The 19,135-nt window shown below is 39.8% G+C and overlaps 1 protein-coding gene across 5 annotated transcripts in view; it reads right to left on the bottom strand.

Moving 5' to 3' along the window:
- Positions 1 to 19,135, bottom strand: part of ZBED1 (zinc finger BED-type containing 1) — a 158,395-nt gene that overhangs the window by 25,136 nt on the left and 114,124 nt on the right. For all 5 annotated transcript variants that reach the window (XM_072137896.1, XM_072137899.1, XM_072137898.1 and 2 more), the window contains one exon: positions 6,158 to 6,365. In XM_072137896.1, coding sequence (XP_071993997.1) covers positions 6,158 to 6,365 — 208 coding nt within the window. The remainder of the gene's footprint in view (positions 1 to 6,157; positions 6,366 to 19,135) is intronic.

Genomic DNA, 19,135 nt, shown 5'->3' with positions numbered 1-19,135 from the left:
TTCTTGAAGCAGATTTTTTTATACCACATACCATACTGGAGTACTGCCATTTCCTCTAGGGTATTTATGTACATTCCTCACCCGACAGAGTTTGTCTATCATCATCTATTATCATCTATTATCATCTCAAGTAGTAGATCAACTCTATGGAATTGTCACATGAAAATGTTCTTTATCAGCTAGACACCAAAATGCTCAACATCTCAAAGTGATGGGTTTCTAAGGAGCCTTGGCCAAATATACTATATCAAATGACTTTATTGGCAATCTGCAAGTAGTGAATATAATTACAACAGGTAGCTTGGTATTGTACTGTTCATGTAAAATAAGCTTTCTATTTTGGATATCAACAATATCTCCATAGATCTCTGGGTTTCCATATTTAATTTTTATCAGTGTTTGACAAACATATTTTGTAATTTCTGCCACAATGTTTAAAATACCTTCAGTCACATTTATCATGCATTTTAGCCATTTTAAGACACTTTTAAAAATTATTTTACAAAGAGGGTGTGGTCTTATAGGAGGGGATGGGCATTTGTAGGAAAGGAAATTAATCCAGCGTGTTTAAATAATATTGGTCATCATATTTTACACTGTAACTTACTTAGACCATTATATAATCCTCTTACCGTATACATGGTGCACTTTGATTTTTAGCTTATACATCAGGTAAGCTCACACCTGGACTCTAGCAGTCGGTCACTCTAGCAATACACATATTCATATCAGGACAATACAGCCAGTCTGATGTTATTGAACTGAGAAATCCAGCCTCATCAGAGATCTATGTAACGTATATGCAGTTTGTTTTTGAAAATTTGGTGACCGATTAACTAAGAACTTCTGTTCAAGATATCATTATATTGTATCAGAAAGATTCTTCAACATGGATACATGACTCAAAAATGATGGATGAAGGCTCATATTTACATAAAGGATAGTCTTGATGCTGCCATTCTAAGGACTAGAGCTAAATGAAGGGGCACAGGGACAGATAGTATGCTACAGTGCAATACAGTTATCCTCTGGATCTAACTGTGATCACCTCTCAAAGGTTGGGAGCACGGATTGTGTTCCAAGCTCCTATTGCATTTTTTAACCCCTTAACGACCAGGCCTGTTTTCATCTATGCGGTTTCATTTTTCACTCCCCACCTTCAAAAATCTATAACTTTTATATTTATCCATGTAAAAAGATGTGTAAGGGCTTGTATTCTGCATAACAAATTGCAATTCATAGTGATGCTATATAATATTCCATGCTGTGTACTCGGAAGCAGGAAATAAATTCCAAATGCAGTGAAATTGGTGAAAAAATGCATTTGCACCATTTTCTTGTGGGCTTTTACGCCTTTCACCGTGCGCCCCATATACAGGTCTCCTTTATTCTTTGGGTCGGTATGATAATGGAGATACCAAATTTGAAAAGATTTTATTCTGTTTTTATACATTTACAAAAATGAAAACCTCATGTACAGAATAACTTTTTCATACTTCAACTGTATGTGGTGTCATTTATTGCAACTTTTGATGATGTTTTCAATGCTACTATTTTGAGGACTGTACTGCCGTTTTGATCTTTGTATGACCCAAGATTGTCATATCGGCACTCCCCGATGACATCACAGGGAACATCAATCTAAGCCAACATGGAGGTTCCGGGCAAAGAAGCCACCGGCGATCAAAGGGTTAACACCCATGACTGTTTAACACCAGCGTTGGTTACCGTGAGCCCTCTCCAAACACCCACAGCTGACATGTGATGTTGTTAAATGGTAATGCACAGATTTGCTTGGGGTACCACCATTGGAACACATACCAATCACAACAGTCAGGGTTTGAGTAAAGAAAAGAAAGCACATGGCTATACTAGGCAGTCATTGAACATAGGATATATCAATTTTATGCTGATACTTATAAAACTTCCATAGGCTTATGGATGTCAGAATAGATGCAAGCTTCATGAATAAAACCTCAAAAAACCCTTCATCAGAATTTTAAGCAGCTATACTAACTTGTATTTTCTCCACAGCTTGAATCATATGAGTGAGAAGAACAAATCAATGAGTAGAATAGGATCTAAACCGTACACTCAGGGGGCAGAGTTCTGAAATATTGATCCATTCTTCGATCTGCTCAGATGACAGCATCACTTAATACCTTTATAAACAAATGTTACAATATTTTTGTTCCCCAAAGCTCTTACACTTGAAATTACCATCAAAAGCTCAGCCAACAAGATTGATGCAATCTTGGCTAACACTCAATGCCCCCTATTTTCTCAGAAGGTAATATCAAGTGGATTTTCTGAGCATCTTGTAATCCTTTTTGCTGAGGCACATTACCCCCGTGGTAATCGAAAACAAGACCTTCAATTTCACAGCTATTTTTAGATAGAGATAAAAGAACTTTACCAGATTTATACATCCCCCCACCGCTAAGATATAAAATTTTAAGCAGAGGTTGTAATTTGTGTATTAGCATAAAGACGACCCCTGTGAACTGTCTGCAAGAGCACATAGCTTATTATTCCTTGCAACATTAATAGCGTGAACACGTTTCAGAAAATCTGTACATCCAGTTCATAGAACCTTTCCTCACAAGCATTATCCACTGCAAATGTGCAGAATACATTTAATGTTAAACCTCCAAACTGTGTAACTGCTTTGATCATAGCTACTAAAGTGTTCGATAGAAAACCTGACTAAGGCCATGTGTGGACACAGCCTAGAATTCCTGCTCATGGCCGAATCGAGTCAAGGAGACTGTATGACAGATAACGGCCACTGCAGCTTGGTACTTAGTCCATTGCCATGAGAAATGTTTTGGTTTTATCCTTCACTAGACAGTGAATCTTCTGTTACACATCATGGTTCCTTCAACAGAAGTGCCTCATCATATCCTCCTAGGTGACCACTAATCCATCCCTTACTCTGCTGCTCTGTCAATTGAAAACTCATTCCTTTCCTGTCAATCCTTTCAAAGGATCCCTGTTGCCCTTCGAACCAATTAAAAAAAAATGACAGTGACATCAATGTCTAGGGAAACAAGATTAGCATTTTGGCTATGTCAATAAAAAATTAATTTCTTTAACCCTGGTGTCATATGGCAGTAGAAGTGTTAATATTTGTCTGCCTGGTGGTATAAGGCAGTAAAGGTGTTTGCCTCAGTATGGGGTATGGGGGTGGGGTCATGTTCCGTAACTGAATGGTTTAGCAGATGAAGCATGTGCGCTGACTCCAATTTCCTTGTTTATGGCATTTACTGAAAAGGTGGTATTATGGCGAGGGCTGATTTTACCGTAACTGAAGGGTAACGTTGGTTTCTCATTCAGTAGTTCTTGGGGCAACAATTTAGGTGCATTAATACAGGGGGCCACATTATGTTTGCTATCTATGACAAATAACATATCACACTCTTTGAGAACCCCACATACCTGCTTCTAACCATTAGACTAAATTGACCTCATCACATATGTGACCACATAAAAAATCACAGCATGCCTGCATGAACTTCTACTCCGTTCCATGTAGGCTGGTGTAATTTCATGTGCTATGATATACTGTGATTTCATGAGCTATATGCTTGGTGTACAGTTTGGTAATGTTCAGCCCGAGGAGGGCCATGCCCAACTCGACTTGCTATAGACATGCTTGGATACCAGTTAAAATTATAAAGTTGAATATATGGGAATTTGGGGAAACAATTTTTAGCTAAAAGAAGGGTGTCAGTTAGTTACAAGGGCTCTATAGGAACCTGCCACTAGCTGTATTTGTGAAAAATGTGGTGACAGGTGCCCTTTAAGTGTTAACTGAATCTGGAGTGAGTAGGACCTAGCTGCAATAGCAAACAAAGGACCTTTGATCTGTTTTATGAAGCCTTTGTGTCATCAGCATGTAAGGTTCGCTCACATCCTGCTCACCATAATAAAGACTGCCCGATTCACAGGGAAGTGTGCATGAGCCTATAGAATTACATTAGACCAGTGATGGCGAACCTTTTGGAGACAGAGTGCCCAAGCTACAACCAAGACCCACTTATATATCGCAAAGTGCCAACATGACAATTTAAGCAGTAACTTATTGATCCCTACAGGTTTTAATCGTATTGGCCTCCTGAGGACACCAATACAATAGAAAGAAGATGGAGAAATTAGGATTCTAGCTTACTTTCACGGTCTCCTGAAGAGGAAGGATCGGGGGAACCCAGAGCAGGAGCTCCAATGACAATCCATCTCTATCCACACCTTCTTGCTCCTCCTGTAGTCTTGGCAGCCAAATAGCGCCTAGCATGGCACGTCCTGGGCTTTATTGGGGAAGGCCTGGGTGCCCACAGAAAGGGCTCAGAGTGCCACCCCTGGCACCCGTGCCATAGGTTCGCCACCACTGCATTAGACTGTGTGCTAAACATTGAAACAATGGCTAGCACAAGGTCAAAGCACCTGTTGTGGGCAAGTACACTTAGAAAAGGTATAGCACCAAACAGCTCTAATCTCGGTGGCCAAATTCAAGTCTGTATAATGATGAACCATCAAAACCATGAATTACTAATACTATTATGCAGTGGAGGAATACTATATTACGGTAATATGGCTCTTTCAGTGAACTGATCACAGCTGTATTGATCCTAGTGTCCATCATAACCTACTGCCTTATAGTAGTCTCTAACTAGGAGATCAGCTGTCTTGGTGACTATCTATATCCATCGCAGCCTAATGTGAAGTGGCATGTGATTTCGCTTCTCCCAAGGTCATCAGCTGAAATAGGTGATGATAGTAGTTATGAACACTACAGAGAACATTACCCTTTATCCTGCCAGGAGCTATTACTGGGATTGCCATTTCCTTACAGAGTAGCTAGAAGTGACCTATTTTTTCTTGTAATCTATTTTCCTCAAAAGACTGACCTGACTGCACTCGGCATCACTGTGATGTCGAAACGTATGCCTCAGAAGGATTCCTTGCTAGAGCATTTGCAAAGCTCAACAGAGAAAACGCTCAGGTTTACAAATCATTTCAACATTATAATAAAATTACGTGGAAGCAAAGATTTATATTTTCTAAAGGACATTACCGTTTTTTCCCCCAATCTCAAAGCATTATTAAAGGAGATAGATTGGAACAAAGCACTAAAAACAAGGATGCCGGTTCTAGAGGACTATATACTACAGGTCTGCTGTAACGTAAAGGGAAGTCCCAGGAATTACCGGTAAATATAAGCCCCCATGATCAGGACATGTAATAATTGTCCAGGTCCAAAAACTCAACTCCAATGAGGAAGAATTCCAAAAAAAAGACCCAACTGTAAAGGAAACAGGTGTGCAAGTCTGATATGCTGTCCCTTTCACGGATGCCATTGGGGCATAGTTTTAACCCTTTAAGCACCAGGCCTTTTTTGTTTTTTGTGTTTCCATTTTTTCACTCCCCATCTTTTATTTTTCCCTTTACAGAGCTGTAGGAGTTCTTGTGCTCTGCCTTACAAATTGTACTTTCTCGTGACAGCTTTTCATATTCCATGCTGGTTACAGGGAAGGTGAAAAAAAAATTCCAAATACAATGAAATTGAAATTGGTGGACTTTTTTTTACGGCTTTCTCTGAATGCTATAAATGTTGCATCTATGTTTATAGATCAGGACTTTTGGCGATGCAGTGATACCTAACATGTTTATGATTTTATTTGATAACTAACTGATTTTATTTTCATGATAACTATTGTTATAGTTATCAGTTCTAGGAAGAAGGGGGGATGATTAGACTGTTATAGATCCTACCAAATGACAGGTCCCAGAGTCTCATCCAGACTCCAGGGTGCCATAGGGAGGAATTATCCCCCCTCCGTTGACATCACAGGTAGCAATGATTCCATCCAAGAAGCAGTTAAACGGTTACCACCCATGATTGGTGGCAGCAGCGGCTGTTTGCTGTATAATGTAGCCACCACGTATGAAGAGGGCTCAAGGAATTGTGACAGACATGTACGCCATAATGCCTTAAGGGATTCACAGAGTTGCAGACCTCTGTGCTGATCGCTGCGGATCCAAGCAGTGAAACGCTCAATGTTCAGACACATACCCTATACACCGGATAATTTTATTTTTTTGGACAACCCCTTCAAACTCTCTGCATTTCTATCCCATTCTATTTACTATATTTTACCTGCTTTGTAGATCATCAAAATTAACCTGCCCTCTAAAGTGCGTGGCAGATGAAACTGTGACGACACGAGCATTGAGATAATTTGTTCCGGATTTCCGTAATGTATCCAGCAGTAGGTTTGTCAGTAAAAAATGACCTAAATAATTTGTTCCAAAGTGTTCCTCAAAACCATCTTCAGTTCTTCCTTCTGGGACAAGCATCACCCCAGCTATAGTAAACAAATAATGACAAAAGGAAGTTAGTTGGCAAACTTCAATATATTACATGCACAGTACAGAGGAAATAAATGCAAAAACATACAGTACAAAATAATATTATGTTATACACTTGAAATCATAAGTTTACATACACTATATAAGACAGATATGCATGGAATTCTCACTCTCTGACATGAAATCAGAAGAAACCTTTCCTCTTTTAGGTCAATTAGGAATACCAAAATTATTTATATTTGCCAAAAGACAAAATAATGAGAGAAAGCGTTTGGTACCGTAGTTGGAGCAAGCACACGACTGCGTGGTAAAAAGGAGGAGGGATGAGCAGCGCTCATAGGGACTCCTGGTCACCTGCTATATGTATGGGAAAAGATATAGCATGATACATGTGGCACCATATCGCGGCCAGATATATGTTCCCACAATGGCTGTGTGCAAGGAACCTTAAAGTACATCTACCATCATATTACTTTATGGTAGATGACTATTATGTACCTCACAGTCCCATCCTCGTGTGTCCCAAGCTTCATTATAAATAAATTATATTAAAGTGGAGCCTGATGGTGCTCTGCAGAGCACCACTGGCTAATTTGCATAACTTATAAGAAATGAAGCTTAGTACACACAGGGACAGAAATGGGAGGTATGTAATAGCCCTTTAAACTTAATGTCTTAAGTCCAACTTTTGAATATCCTTCCACAAGCATCCCAGAATAGTTGTTAGGATTTTGGGCCCATTCTTCCTAACAGAACTGGTGTTTGTAGGCCACCTCGCTTGCATATGCCTTTTCAAGTTAGCCCATAAATTTTCAATAGAGTTGAGATTAGAGCTTTGACTTTGTCATTGTATAATGTAACTGTAAAGTTATAACAATTTTACCAAATTATTATATGTGATTCCCCCTTTAAAAACAAAACAATACCTACTTTGTGCTGCTCATACTTTTCTTTCCAAAGTTATGGTATTTTCTATTGTGAAAGTGTTTGACAAAAATCTTTCTTACCAGAGGTGAAGTGGGCGGAGACTAATGTCTATCTGTCTATGCCCTCCAGCTGAGGCTAGTTAGCGTGCCCATAATGCATTATGTTCTCTTTCAAAGTAATTTTGCATTGAATCCATTTAGTTTACCACAAGTAATTCCACTCAACAATACCCAGTGTACGTACAGGTTGTATATGGTAAACCAATTACATAAAGTCTATAGCCTGTGCTATATGAGCCCAAAGGGTTTATAGCTTATCTGCACAGAGCTGATACTGCGGATGGCAAGTTGGGGGAGGGGAGCAGCATTAGCTGCAGAGAAAGACATCGAAAGTTCAGTAGAATCACACACTGGGATGGAGGGACCGATAGGGAACAGGGGGATCTTGTCCCTCTCTATTCTGTGCAGGAGACATCTGTATCCACGGTATTGAAAAAATCCAGCTCTGCTACATACACAGAGAGTGCTCTGTCACATGACCTCCTCATCTGTGAGTAGGGAGCAGCAGCCCCTCCCCTCCCTTGAGTCCTTAGAGTTTGTAGAGTTTGTTTATACTACGGACTCCAGGGCTGCTCAGCAAAGACAGCACTGATATAATCTGAGGTGTACTAGACAATGATACTAGACAAAGTTGTTTTACATCCTAAGAGCTATTGATTTATGGAAAAATTTACAGTTACTCTTTAAGCTACTTTGTAACCTGTTTGGCTATATGCTCCGGTCAGTGTCATTTGCTTGTTTACTTGTCCCACAGTGGATAATGACACATTGTGGGCCAATGTGTTTCAGATGTTCTTTAAAATATATCCACAGGTGTTTCTCCAACTCAGATGGTGCAAATAAATATATCAGACTCTTCCAAAGACATTACATTATCATAAGGACTGCCTCATAAGGACGGCATAGTAATTTTAGTGTATGTAAGCTTTTGCATAAAGTAATAAAAATGCTTTAATACTTCCCTCTCTTTATCTGCTAGTGATCTTAGATTAATTTCTTCCTTACTTCAAGCCTCTCTCTCACATTTAAAGGATGCACCAAAAAGCTGCACCAATTCTCTAGAATGCCCTTCCCCTTTTATCTGGAAAACACTAGATCATAAGCTACAGGCTTCCCTGTAGTCTTTTTGACCCTGGACTTATAAAAGATGGCAGCTGATGGCTGATTCAAGCAGCAGCATTTTTTAATAAAATTATTTTATTCTGTCCCCTTATAAATAATGGCTGGACCATTATACACAATCTTATATCTCTTGTGTCACCGCCTCATCCTCATAGACTGTAAGCTCTTGCGAGCTTACCATATGTTCCATATGACTATGTTTGTACTCTTATTTTTTTTGTATAGTGTATGTCCCCAGTGATTTGTAAAGCACTACTGAATTAGATGGTGCTATATAAATAAAGATTATCTGCTAAGCAGCCAATCAAACAGCATTTAGCCCCAAACAACCACAGCCTGTAGGTGTATACTCATCCCGCCTTCTAGTGCAACGACGACTGCATGTGTATACCCATACCTTCTTATAGCGTAGTGACAATAGCTGCATGTGTATAGCCATACCATCTTCTAGCGCAGTCACAGTAACTGCGTTTTTTTAATTATATATTTTTTTCATTTTGTTTTCATATTATTTCAAGTACTTAAATAGATTTGCATTATGGGGAACCTCTCATTAGGATTAATGTTGAAAACCTGATGACTGGTTCCCTATTATTGTGAGTTAAATTATCCCTTAGTTTGGATTCTGCATAAAAGGAGCTACTTCTAATTCCTTAGCATGGATTGTAATTCAGCAAATAGTATAACCATCAAACTTGAAAAGAACAAGCAAACACAAATACATTTAAAGAACAATTTTCAAGGGGAAAAGTTTCAGGATTTTCGATGCCCGTAATTTGTGCGCTGCAGCTTGGAATGCGTTAGTATTCAGCCACTACAGGGTACCTCCAATAAAGCTGTGTAACAATAATAAGAAATCCAAAGAACAGGTGTTAGAGTAATCGCAGATTGTTGTTCTAGAGCAAATTAGTGGAACGTTAGGCATTTGTATTACACGAATGGAAATTCAATACGGCTGTGCAAAAAGCAATCTGTCTAAAGGTTACTTTTTCTCTGTGGTGCAACAAGTGATGAAATGTCTTAATGTGCTAAGAATCTAAGAATGCAATTAGCATGGTAAAATATGTGGTAAAACAGGTTAATAGAAAAGTTGTGATAAGATAAAAGCATGAAATAATTAAATGTTATCACACCAATTGCATGATGTAAATGAGGGAATTACTTCCAAAAAAGTACTAAACAAAGAATATGTACAGGGAAAAAACTCAATTAAAGATGATTTTTACTATTGGTCTATCTGAAGCATAAATGATTTATTTCATATAGAGGATGGGGGGGGGGGTCACCATCAACCAGCTGATTGAGCTGCTGTTTTGCATTGGGCAGCAGGTAGCATAGTGCTGCTCCTGGTATAACAGCTCAATATCATGGAACCATGATGGAGAGAGATGACGTGGCTATGTTTTCAGGCATTAAGAAGAGAGCTGAGGTCTCTTCATTCAACTACATTCTGGCTTGTTAGCCCCTACAGATTCCATATGATGACTCCGAGTACAGACCTTGTATAAATGCTGGAAAATATCACCTTTCATGACTCACCCAGGGATGGTCATAGTATAATACTTCAATGGGTTTCTCATCTACTCTATTTATGACATATCCAGAGAATATGTACCACTTATATCAGGGATGTGGTTCCTACCCCTTTCCATTGACCTCCTTCCTTCAGCTTGGCAGAGTGGACAGTTTACAGCCACCTTGAAGGTGGAAATTCAGTGCCTTGCTGAAGTATTCGCCCCCCTTAAACTTTACTACCTTAAGAATCATCAACAAGTGGGTCCCAATTGTGAAGCGGAACAAAATGTATTCAATTTTTTAAACTTCTGTAAAAACTAATAAACTAAAAAGTGGGGCGTGCAATATTATTTGGCCCCCTTAAGTTAATCCTTAGTAACGCCACCTTTTGCTGCGATTACAGATACAAGTCACTTGGGGTATCAAGTCTCTATCAGTTTTGCACATTGAGAGGCTGAAATTCTTGCCCGTTTGGAAAACAGCTGGAGCTCAGTGCGGTTAGATGGAGAGCGTTTGTGAATAGCAGTTTTTGAGGTCTTTCCACAGATTCTCGATTGGATTCAGGTCTGGACTTTATTTGTCAACCATTGCATTGTAGATTTTGCTTTATGTTTGTGAACATTGTCTTGTTGGAAGATAAATCTCCATCCCAGTCTCTGTTCTTTTGCAGACTCCAACAGATTTTCTTCCAGAATGGTTCTGTATTTGGCTCCATCCATTTAACCATCTTCACTGTCTCTGCTGAAGAAAAGCAGGCCCAAACCATGATGTTGCCACCACCATGTGTGACAGTGGGGATGGTGTGTTCAGGGTGATGAGCTTTGTTGCTTTTACGCTAAACATATTGTTTACATTGTGGCCACAAAGTTTAATTTGGGTTAATTAGGACAACATTGGAACATTCAGAGATCCTCACTGAACTTCTGGAGTGAGTTTGCTGTGCTGAAAGCTAAGGGGCCAAATAATATTGCACACCCCACTTTTCAGTTTATTATTTTTTTACAAAAGTTTAAAATATTCAAAAAAATTTGATTCACTTCACAATTGTGTCCCACTTGCTGTTGATTCTTGTCAAGAAAATACAATTTTATATCTTTATGTTTGAAGCCTGAAATTTGGCAAAAGGTATAAAAGTTCAAGGGAACCCAATCCTCTCCCAATACATCTATCAGATTTTTCTTTTTTTTTAGAAATCTCCTCTATACAATATTATCCACAATATAAATTTTCATATTGCAACTTCACACTTCTAGTTCAATCATTCCCTCCCAAGAATAGAAAGCCTTTCTTTACAAGCAGAAGGATGAATTTTTCTCTTATTGACTGTAATCAAAACGCTGTACAAAACAAAGTCACTGACCACCAACCACTGGGAAAGATTATTGTAGGTGTGAGCAATCTCATATATCCGTGGGACATCACAGAGCAGCTAACAGCCTGTTACTCATAATAATGGCACATTAGCTGCACTACATGGAGTGATGCACACTGTCCACTAAGACAAATAGAAATGCGTGTGATGAATGACACAAGCAGAAGCCCAAGACAACGAATTCACACTGCTGAGATATAACGCCTTTTTAGAAAAGAGAGAGTATTTCCCATTGAAAAGAAAAACATTATTTAACAGAAAATTGTAGATAATGAGAAAGTATAACATACAGTAAAAGTGTATTTAAAAACCTATGAATTAAAAAATGAACTAAAATATGTATTTTCTAATAAAAGGTCAGACATTTAGTTTCAGGAAAGATAGCACTAAAAGTTTTTTTCCTTCCGCAAGAGAGTTGATTTGCATACCCAATTGGCAATGTGTAACCTCTCGACACCAGCTGGCAGTCTCTACAAGAAGAAACGGCAACCCTCTTCTCCAAGAATTTCCCAATAAACACTTGTCTATTTGTTATGTCACCTGAAGACATTATGCAAATAGATAAACCATCCAACTTCAGTGTTTGTCCCTTGGATCTACTCTCTGTATTGCGTTTTACAGGAAATCTATCAAAATGACAGTAAGATATCATGTCATATAATCTTTTCATTAAATATACACTCCTGTTGTTTTACATATATGTCAGCAGCAGGCATTATTTACGATATCTTGGCATACAGACCTCAATACTGAGAAAGACAGCAGAAATCACCCGCAGGGCACTTTTGCCCTTTCATGCAGACAAGGCCTCCATCACATTTGCTTATTTAGTTGGAATTTTGTATCCATCACAGATTTGAATGTAAAAATCACAGATGAAAAAAAAAAATTAAAGTAGTGAGCTGAACAACCTAGACCAGTGATGGCGAACCTTTCGGAGATAGAGTGCCCAAACTACAACCAAAACCCACTTATATGCTGACATGTCAATTTAAGCAGAAACTTACCATATATACTCGTGTATAAGCCGAGTTTTTCAGCACAAAAAATGTGCTGAAAAACCTCACTTAGGCTTATACACGAGTCAATTAAAAAAAATAAATTTTAATACTCACCCTCCGGTGCCCGGATCCACCGGCGGCGGCTCCCGATACCCGGCGGCGGCTCCCAAAGTTCAGCACATTAAATAAATAAACTTAGTTCTCACCCTCCAGCGATACTCACCCCCGATCCGCGGCGCCGGCTTCCGATCCTCGTTGGTGGCTCTCGATCCCCGGCTGCGGCTGTCTTCTTTCTTCTTTTGCCGGCGGAGTCGCGTCCATGCGAAGAGAAGACAGAAGACGCTGCCGGGGATCGATAGCCACCGCAGAGGATCGGGGGTGAGTATTGCCGGAAGGTGAGAATTAAGTTTATTTTTTTAAATGTGCTCAACATACATGGGGGCAGGCTGGCAGTATACATGAGGGGCAGGCTGGCTGTATACGTGAGGGGCAGGCTGGCTGTATACGTGAGGGGCAGGCTGGCTGTATACGTGAGGGGCAGGCTGGCTGTATACGTGAGGGGCAGGCTGGCTGTATACGTGAGGGGCAGGCTGGCTGTATACGTGAGGGGCAGGCTGGCAGTATAAGTGAGGGGAATGCTGGCTGTATACATGAGGGGCAGGCTGGCTGTATACATGAGGGGCAGGCTGGCTGTATACATGAGGGGGCAGGCTGGCTGTATACATTAGGGGGGCAGGCTGTATACCACTTGGGGCTGGCTGTATACTACACCCTTGGCTTATACTCGAGTCAATAGGTTTTCCCAGTTTTTGGTGGTAAAATTAGGGGTCTCGGCTTATACTCGAGTATATACGGTATTGATCCCTGCTGGATCACAGGTTTCAATCGTATTTGCATCCTGAGTTCACCAATACAATAATAAAAAATATAGATATTTGGATTGTAGCTTCCTTTCAGGGTCCCCTGAAGAGGAAGGATCAGGGGAGCCAGCACAGGAGCGCCAACGACAATCCACCTCTATCCACACCTTCATGTTTCTCCTGTAGTCCTGGCAGCCAAATAGCGCTGAGCATGGCATGTCCTGGGCTGTCTTGGACCACAGGAGGAAGCCTCGAGTCCTATCTGGCAGACTCTGTGCTGGGGTAAAGACCTGGGTGCCCACAGAAAGGGCTCCGAGTACCACCTCTGGCACCCGTGCCATAGGTTCGCCACCACTGACCTAGACCATGAATTAAGACCAATTAAAATTAAAAATTAAAATATTAATATTTATGTTTAAATGTCACCCAGCAGAAAATGTTCTTTTACAGAAAAAAATATATTTTTTTTTTGCTGAAAGATCTTTAAGTGTTCTTGTTTCTATCTCCTGCTGACAACTCCTAATGCTCCTAATCTGGGGCCGGGATCTGGGCCTTTCATTTTCTACCGCTCAATGTACCACACACAGTTCCTTCATTGCATGAACATATCATAAAGCTGGCTACAAGTTGCAGTCTAGGTTGTCAGCTCGATCAGCTGAATGATGGTCCCTGCCTGGCTACACAAAATGTTCCCCTCAACCTCTCTGATTTTCTGGAAGCTTAAAGGAAATCAACCAGTAACAAAAAGTAAATAAAAAAAAAAAACACAGAAAATACCTACACTCCTCATCATTTTGTTCTCATATTCGATATTCTTGAAAAGAAAAGAGACATAGCTAAAGCAGTCCGAGCGCTGGAATGTCTGGGTCTCCAGGCTCTTAATTATGCACATCCTCTGTGTGACATCACCCTCTGTGTGCCTTGGTGTGCATAATTAGCAGCCTGGAGCGCCGGACATCTCATCCCCACGCTCAGTCTGCTTTTTCTCAGTCTCTTTTTTAGTTGATCCCAGTGTTTTAAAACTAGTGAAGACAAGACCTGGGATCAAGATAAAGAGGAGCGAGGTGAGTATTTTCCGTGTTTTTTTCCTTTTTCATTCTGGTTGATTTCCTTTAACGCCACAGAGCACACTCTACTACACATTCGATTGCCCCGGCCTGAAAAACTATTAGAACATTGTCAGGCGTATTCTTTTTCTGGTCTTTATGATCCCCCGGTCTTCTACCTCCTACAGCATTTGGATTTGCAGATCTGTTGTTTTACTGCGTGTACTTACATTCTTTGTCCTACAAATGACATTTTAAACAATAAAAGACCTGGGAAGATAAATTGTTAAACTTCACAGGCTGCCTAGAAGATCTTGAAACAGTAGAGTTTATGATTTTGTCATGTACTGTAGCTTGATAACGCTGTATGTGGAATGTTCTTTAATCTGAACAGAGAATCAAATAAATCGAGTCTTACAGAATAAAATGTAATTTTTCATCTTTATGTGGACATAACGTGCTCAGCAACAGTTGAACAAATCAGTATGGCAGATGTACTGCATGTAGTTTAATAATCAAAGTGTACTGGCATAAACTGATTCTGATGAAACAGATTAAGCTGCCAAAGCTCTCGATAAGGGTGGGCTGTGAAATGACTCACTGTGACATTTGCTTGTGGACCAGCACAATATTCTTATTATAAGTTGATGATTAAGATTTTTTCCAAGATAATCCACTTCTGTTGTCTCACATAATGCATGTACAATAGATATTTATTCTGTTAAGGCAGACAGGTGTCAGGGAACTTGCACAGATTCTGTTTACAAGCACAGGCACAGGGTGCAGGCTCTGAAACAGGATTCAGAGTACAGGTTTGGGGTTCCGGATCGGCTAGCGTTTCATGGTTACTGGATGAGACAGGGAACAGGTTCCAAGTCAGGTCAAAATACAGGATAAATTACTGGCTCAGAAAAAAAACAGGGTTCAGAGTACCAGCTCAGACTGATACAAGTTCCACGTCAGACCGAGGTTCTGGGTACTGACTTAGACTGGATACAGGCTCAGTGTACATTCACAACAACACATGCTCACCTGGCCTTAACACACGTCTGTTCACCCATCCCCTCTCCATAGAAAATAGCACCGCACAGCCGTTCTTATAGCTGAAGATAGGGCAAGCTCTGTCTTCTTGTCTGATAAACCCTATTTAACTGGAAGCCTAACTTTCCAGTTTTATTGACTTTGCAAAAATGGTGTTCCGTTCCAAAGTGACCGAAAACCTCCTGCCGCAGGTTGCCCAGGTGAAAGCCAAAGTCGTGACCCTTTGAGCCATAGCAAGAGAAGCTGGTTGTTCCAAATCTGTGATTTTTAGAATGCTGCATCTTTACAACATAAAAAATACATTCATGTCCCCTAAGAAGGGTGGTCACCCTTAAAAGACAAAAGAGAAATTGATAATTTGGAGAATCTCCATGGGTAATCATTTCAACACTGCAGCTGGAATTGCCCAAAGTTTCAAAGCATTTGGACTAAAAGCTCATCCATTGGCAACATCTCATTAGCAGAAAGAATCAAAAGGGTAAACTCTCCTTTGCTGCAAAGCATGTTGGGTGGACAGAGGAGAAGTAATCCACAGTTTATAGTTTAATTTCTTTGGTTCTGATGAGAAAAATTATGTTTGTTAACAAACTGGAGAAAGACTGAATCCAAAAAGTGGCTAAAGAAGTCAGTGAAAGGTGGTGGAGGAAGTGTCATGGATTGGGGAATGTTTTCTGCAGCAGGAGTTGAACCTCTTATACAGCTAAATGGCAGAGTGAATGCAAGTGTGTATCAGAACCTTCAACACCGCGTGGTTCCTTTCTTGGGTTCTTCAACCAGCCATGCCCACTGCCACACAGCAAATGGGTAAATCAATTCCTTGAAACAGAAAACATTGAAACAATGAAAGGTCTAGTCAAGTAGAAAATCGGTGGTGATAAAGTTACGGCCAAGGAACCCACAACAGTGACAGAAATCTGGAAAAAACTGGAAAGAGTGGAACAAAATCACATGCGAGTGGTGTGAGATACTAGTGATGTCTTGTGGTCACAGATACAAAGCAAAGGCCCGTACAATTCCTACTGATTGGTGATGGTAACCATCAGAAAATGAAAACACATTGCCGCAAACCACTGTAATTGCACATCTGCGATTGGCAAGGGGAGTATCGACAGGGTTTACAGACAACCCAACATCAAACCAACGCGACTGTTAACCCGTTAAAAAAATGTTAAAAATCCTAAAAAGTTAAAATTACCCCTTGTACCAATATCAAAAAAACATAAAAAAACATCCTAAACATGTTTGGTGTCGCAGCGGCCCATGAAAACAGTTATTCCCAGCGGTAAACCCTTTAATGGAAAATAGCACCCAAATGTCCAAATCGCCATTTTTTCACTATTTTGAAACACCTAAAAAGTTTGATAAAAAGTGTTCAGTAAGTAGTACATTTGTAGGCTTATGAAAAAGTTGTTAGTTTCACAATATCCTTACTTCTGATTATTTCTGAAAAAATCAAGTGATCATACATTGCTCTAGAATTTTCATCTCTAGTGTATGTCCAGTTTGATATCACATTTTTGAGATTTTATTTCCAAAGAGTGGACAGCTGATTAGGAAAGACAGATCTGTCCTAGGGGTTTTCTTGACCCAGTGCAGGTGGTAGATGAGAAGGGATACTGTGTAAGTTGAAATCTAAGTGAGGAAGGGAGCATTATCGGAAGTCATTCCTTCCTGCTGGGATCAGACTCTTCAACCAACAAGACCTTAACGGAAGTAACCTGTGCTTACCACCTAAACAGTCCCTGCAGGTCCCATTACACAGACTGAATGTGAAACTGCCAATCATTGCTTGTCTTTTTTCTGTTTTTTATCATTCTTTTTGTTTATTTATCTCTAATATTATTGTTCTGTCACTGTACCGTACTCTATCTGCTGCTGTAAAGCTGTGAATTTCCCCCACTGTGGGACTAATAAAGGATTATCATATCTTAAAAGTAACACAGAAGAATGGAATGGAGAGTAGAATAATAACATAGCAATTGGAGCAATTGCAGCATATAGACATATCAAATATTAAGACAGATTCCATGAGATTCTCTAAACCATTACTTCTAAAGCACAGGTAAAGTTTAAAGAAAATGGGATGTAAGTGTCTATTTTTTGGGTAAAGGAACTTGTGCCGATTATCAATCAACTACATCAAGGACATAACTGAGATAAAAAGGGAACTGTGAATTAAAATACCACCACCATTTCAGTATTCCTCTGATGCCTACTTTTCTTTAATCAAGACCGGAGGAGGAACCCCAGGGATGTGGGTTTTCATCATTGGTTCTCAAGATTTCTTTTCCGGATGAAAACAATTCCTAGGGTGGCACGGTGGCTTAGTGGTTAGCATTACAACTTTGCAGCGGTGGGGACCTGGGTTCCAGTCCCAGGGTCAACATCTGCAAAGAGTTTGTATGTTCTCTCCATGTTTGCATGTGTTTCCTCCGGGTCCTCCGGTTTCCTCCCACACTCCAAAAAACATACTGGTAGGTTGATTAGATTGCGAGTCCCATTGACTACATGAACCGATTTGGCAAGGTCTGTGCAGTGCTGCATAATCTGTGTGCGCTATATAAATAAAGTCATTATTATTATTCCAGAATCTTATGTGTACACTCTGGGTGATAGACCAGGTGTCATATTTGCATGATCTTATCAAAAAGCTAAAAGGGCAGATTTTTTAGGAATTATATTTTAATGTCAAGGAATCATGTCACTTTTCAACTCTGAAATGCTCAACCAATATGGCTGCACTTTGTGTTGTAGATGTCCCCACTAACATTTCTGACAATTATATCCAGCTGCTTACATCCTTGGCCTTACAAGACTGACAAAACACCAAATTTTTTTTTTATCACAGTGGAAAATAATTCTGAAGCAGTCAACATTTGCAACAGTAAAAACATGAATACAATGAATAAGTTCCATTAAGCTGTCTCCGGCCTGAGATACTCGGCACAATATGTTGTGTTGACCTACTACACATTGTGAGAGATGACATTATATACTTCTGATGTTGAAAAATACCTCCTACTGTCTGTGCGTCATTGGAGGAGACAAACATCCTGCTGCTACAAGAAATGAATAGAAATTGGAAAAGAAACAGACAAAATGGGAAAATCTGATTGCAACACCATTAACAGGCTTTGTTTCTGCTATAATAAATGATGCATCATACAGAAAGTAGATTTTGTGCATCTAGAGGTACATATTGCACTGCTTCTACAATTCTATACTGCTGATGAGTCGGCTTCAAGTCAACAGAGCATAGCTAAATGGAATCTTCCCTCCTCGTAGAAAATACATCCGCCTCCACCCACACGCTGCCTCAAGTGTATTACACCCACCATGGAAATCCTTCATGAAAGAATAATGTCAGCTTTACGCATTATGGGAAAGACAAGGATTCCCTATCCGTTATTCAGCCTTATCATAGCAATACCATTATTGGAAATTTAACATCTTTCATGCCGTACTGTCATTCAGGCTTACCTTACCTTAGACGACTCCATATCATCTCACAAAATCCTATATGACTGTCTACTGCTATGTAATAAAAAATATGCAGATGAGGAAGGAATGTGTCCCTTTTATCTCAAGTCTTGCTCTACAATCCATTTATGCTGAGAGTGAAAATATAATTTTACCATGAATTACTAAATGTTAATTTAATTTTCTCTGGCACGGAGGTTTGTGTCTTGTCAGAAAGAAATAGCCCTTGCGCCACTCATCCGTGCCCTTCATGCCTGCCTTTTATGTGATTCTCAAGAGTTTATTGACCTCCAAGTGACATTGCACAAGTCATATCTTGGTGGATGTGCACATTAGCTGGAGG

Source organism: Engystomops pustulosus, chromosome 2 (genome assembly GCF_040894005.1).
Source record: "Engystomops pustulosus chromosome 2, aEngPut4.maternal, whole genome shotgun sequence".
Classification (NCBI taxonomy): Eukaryota; Metazoa; Chordata; class Amphibia; order Anura; family Leptodactylidae; genus Engystomops; species Engystomops pustulosus.
This window is presented reverse-complemented; position numbering and strand designations above follow the sequence as displayed.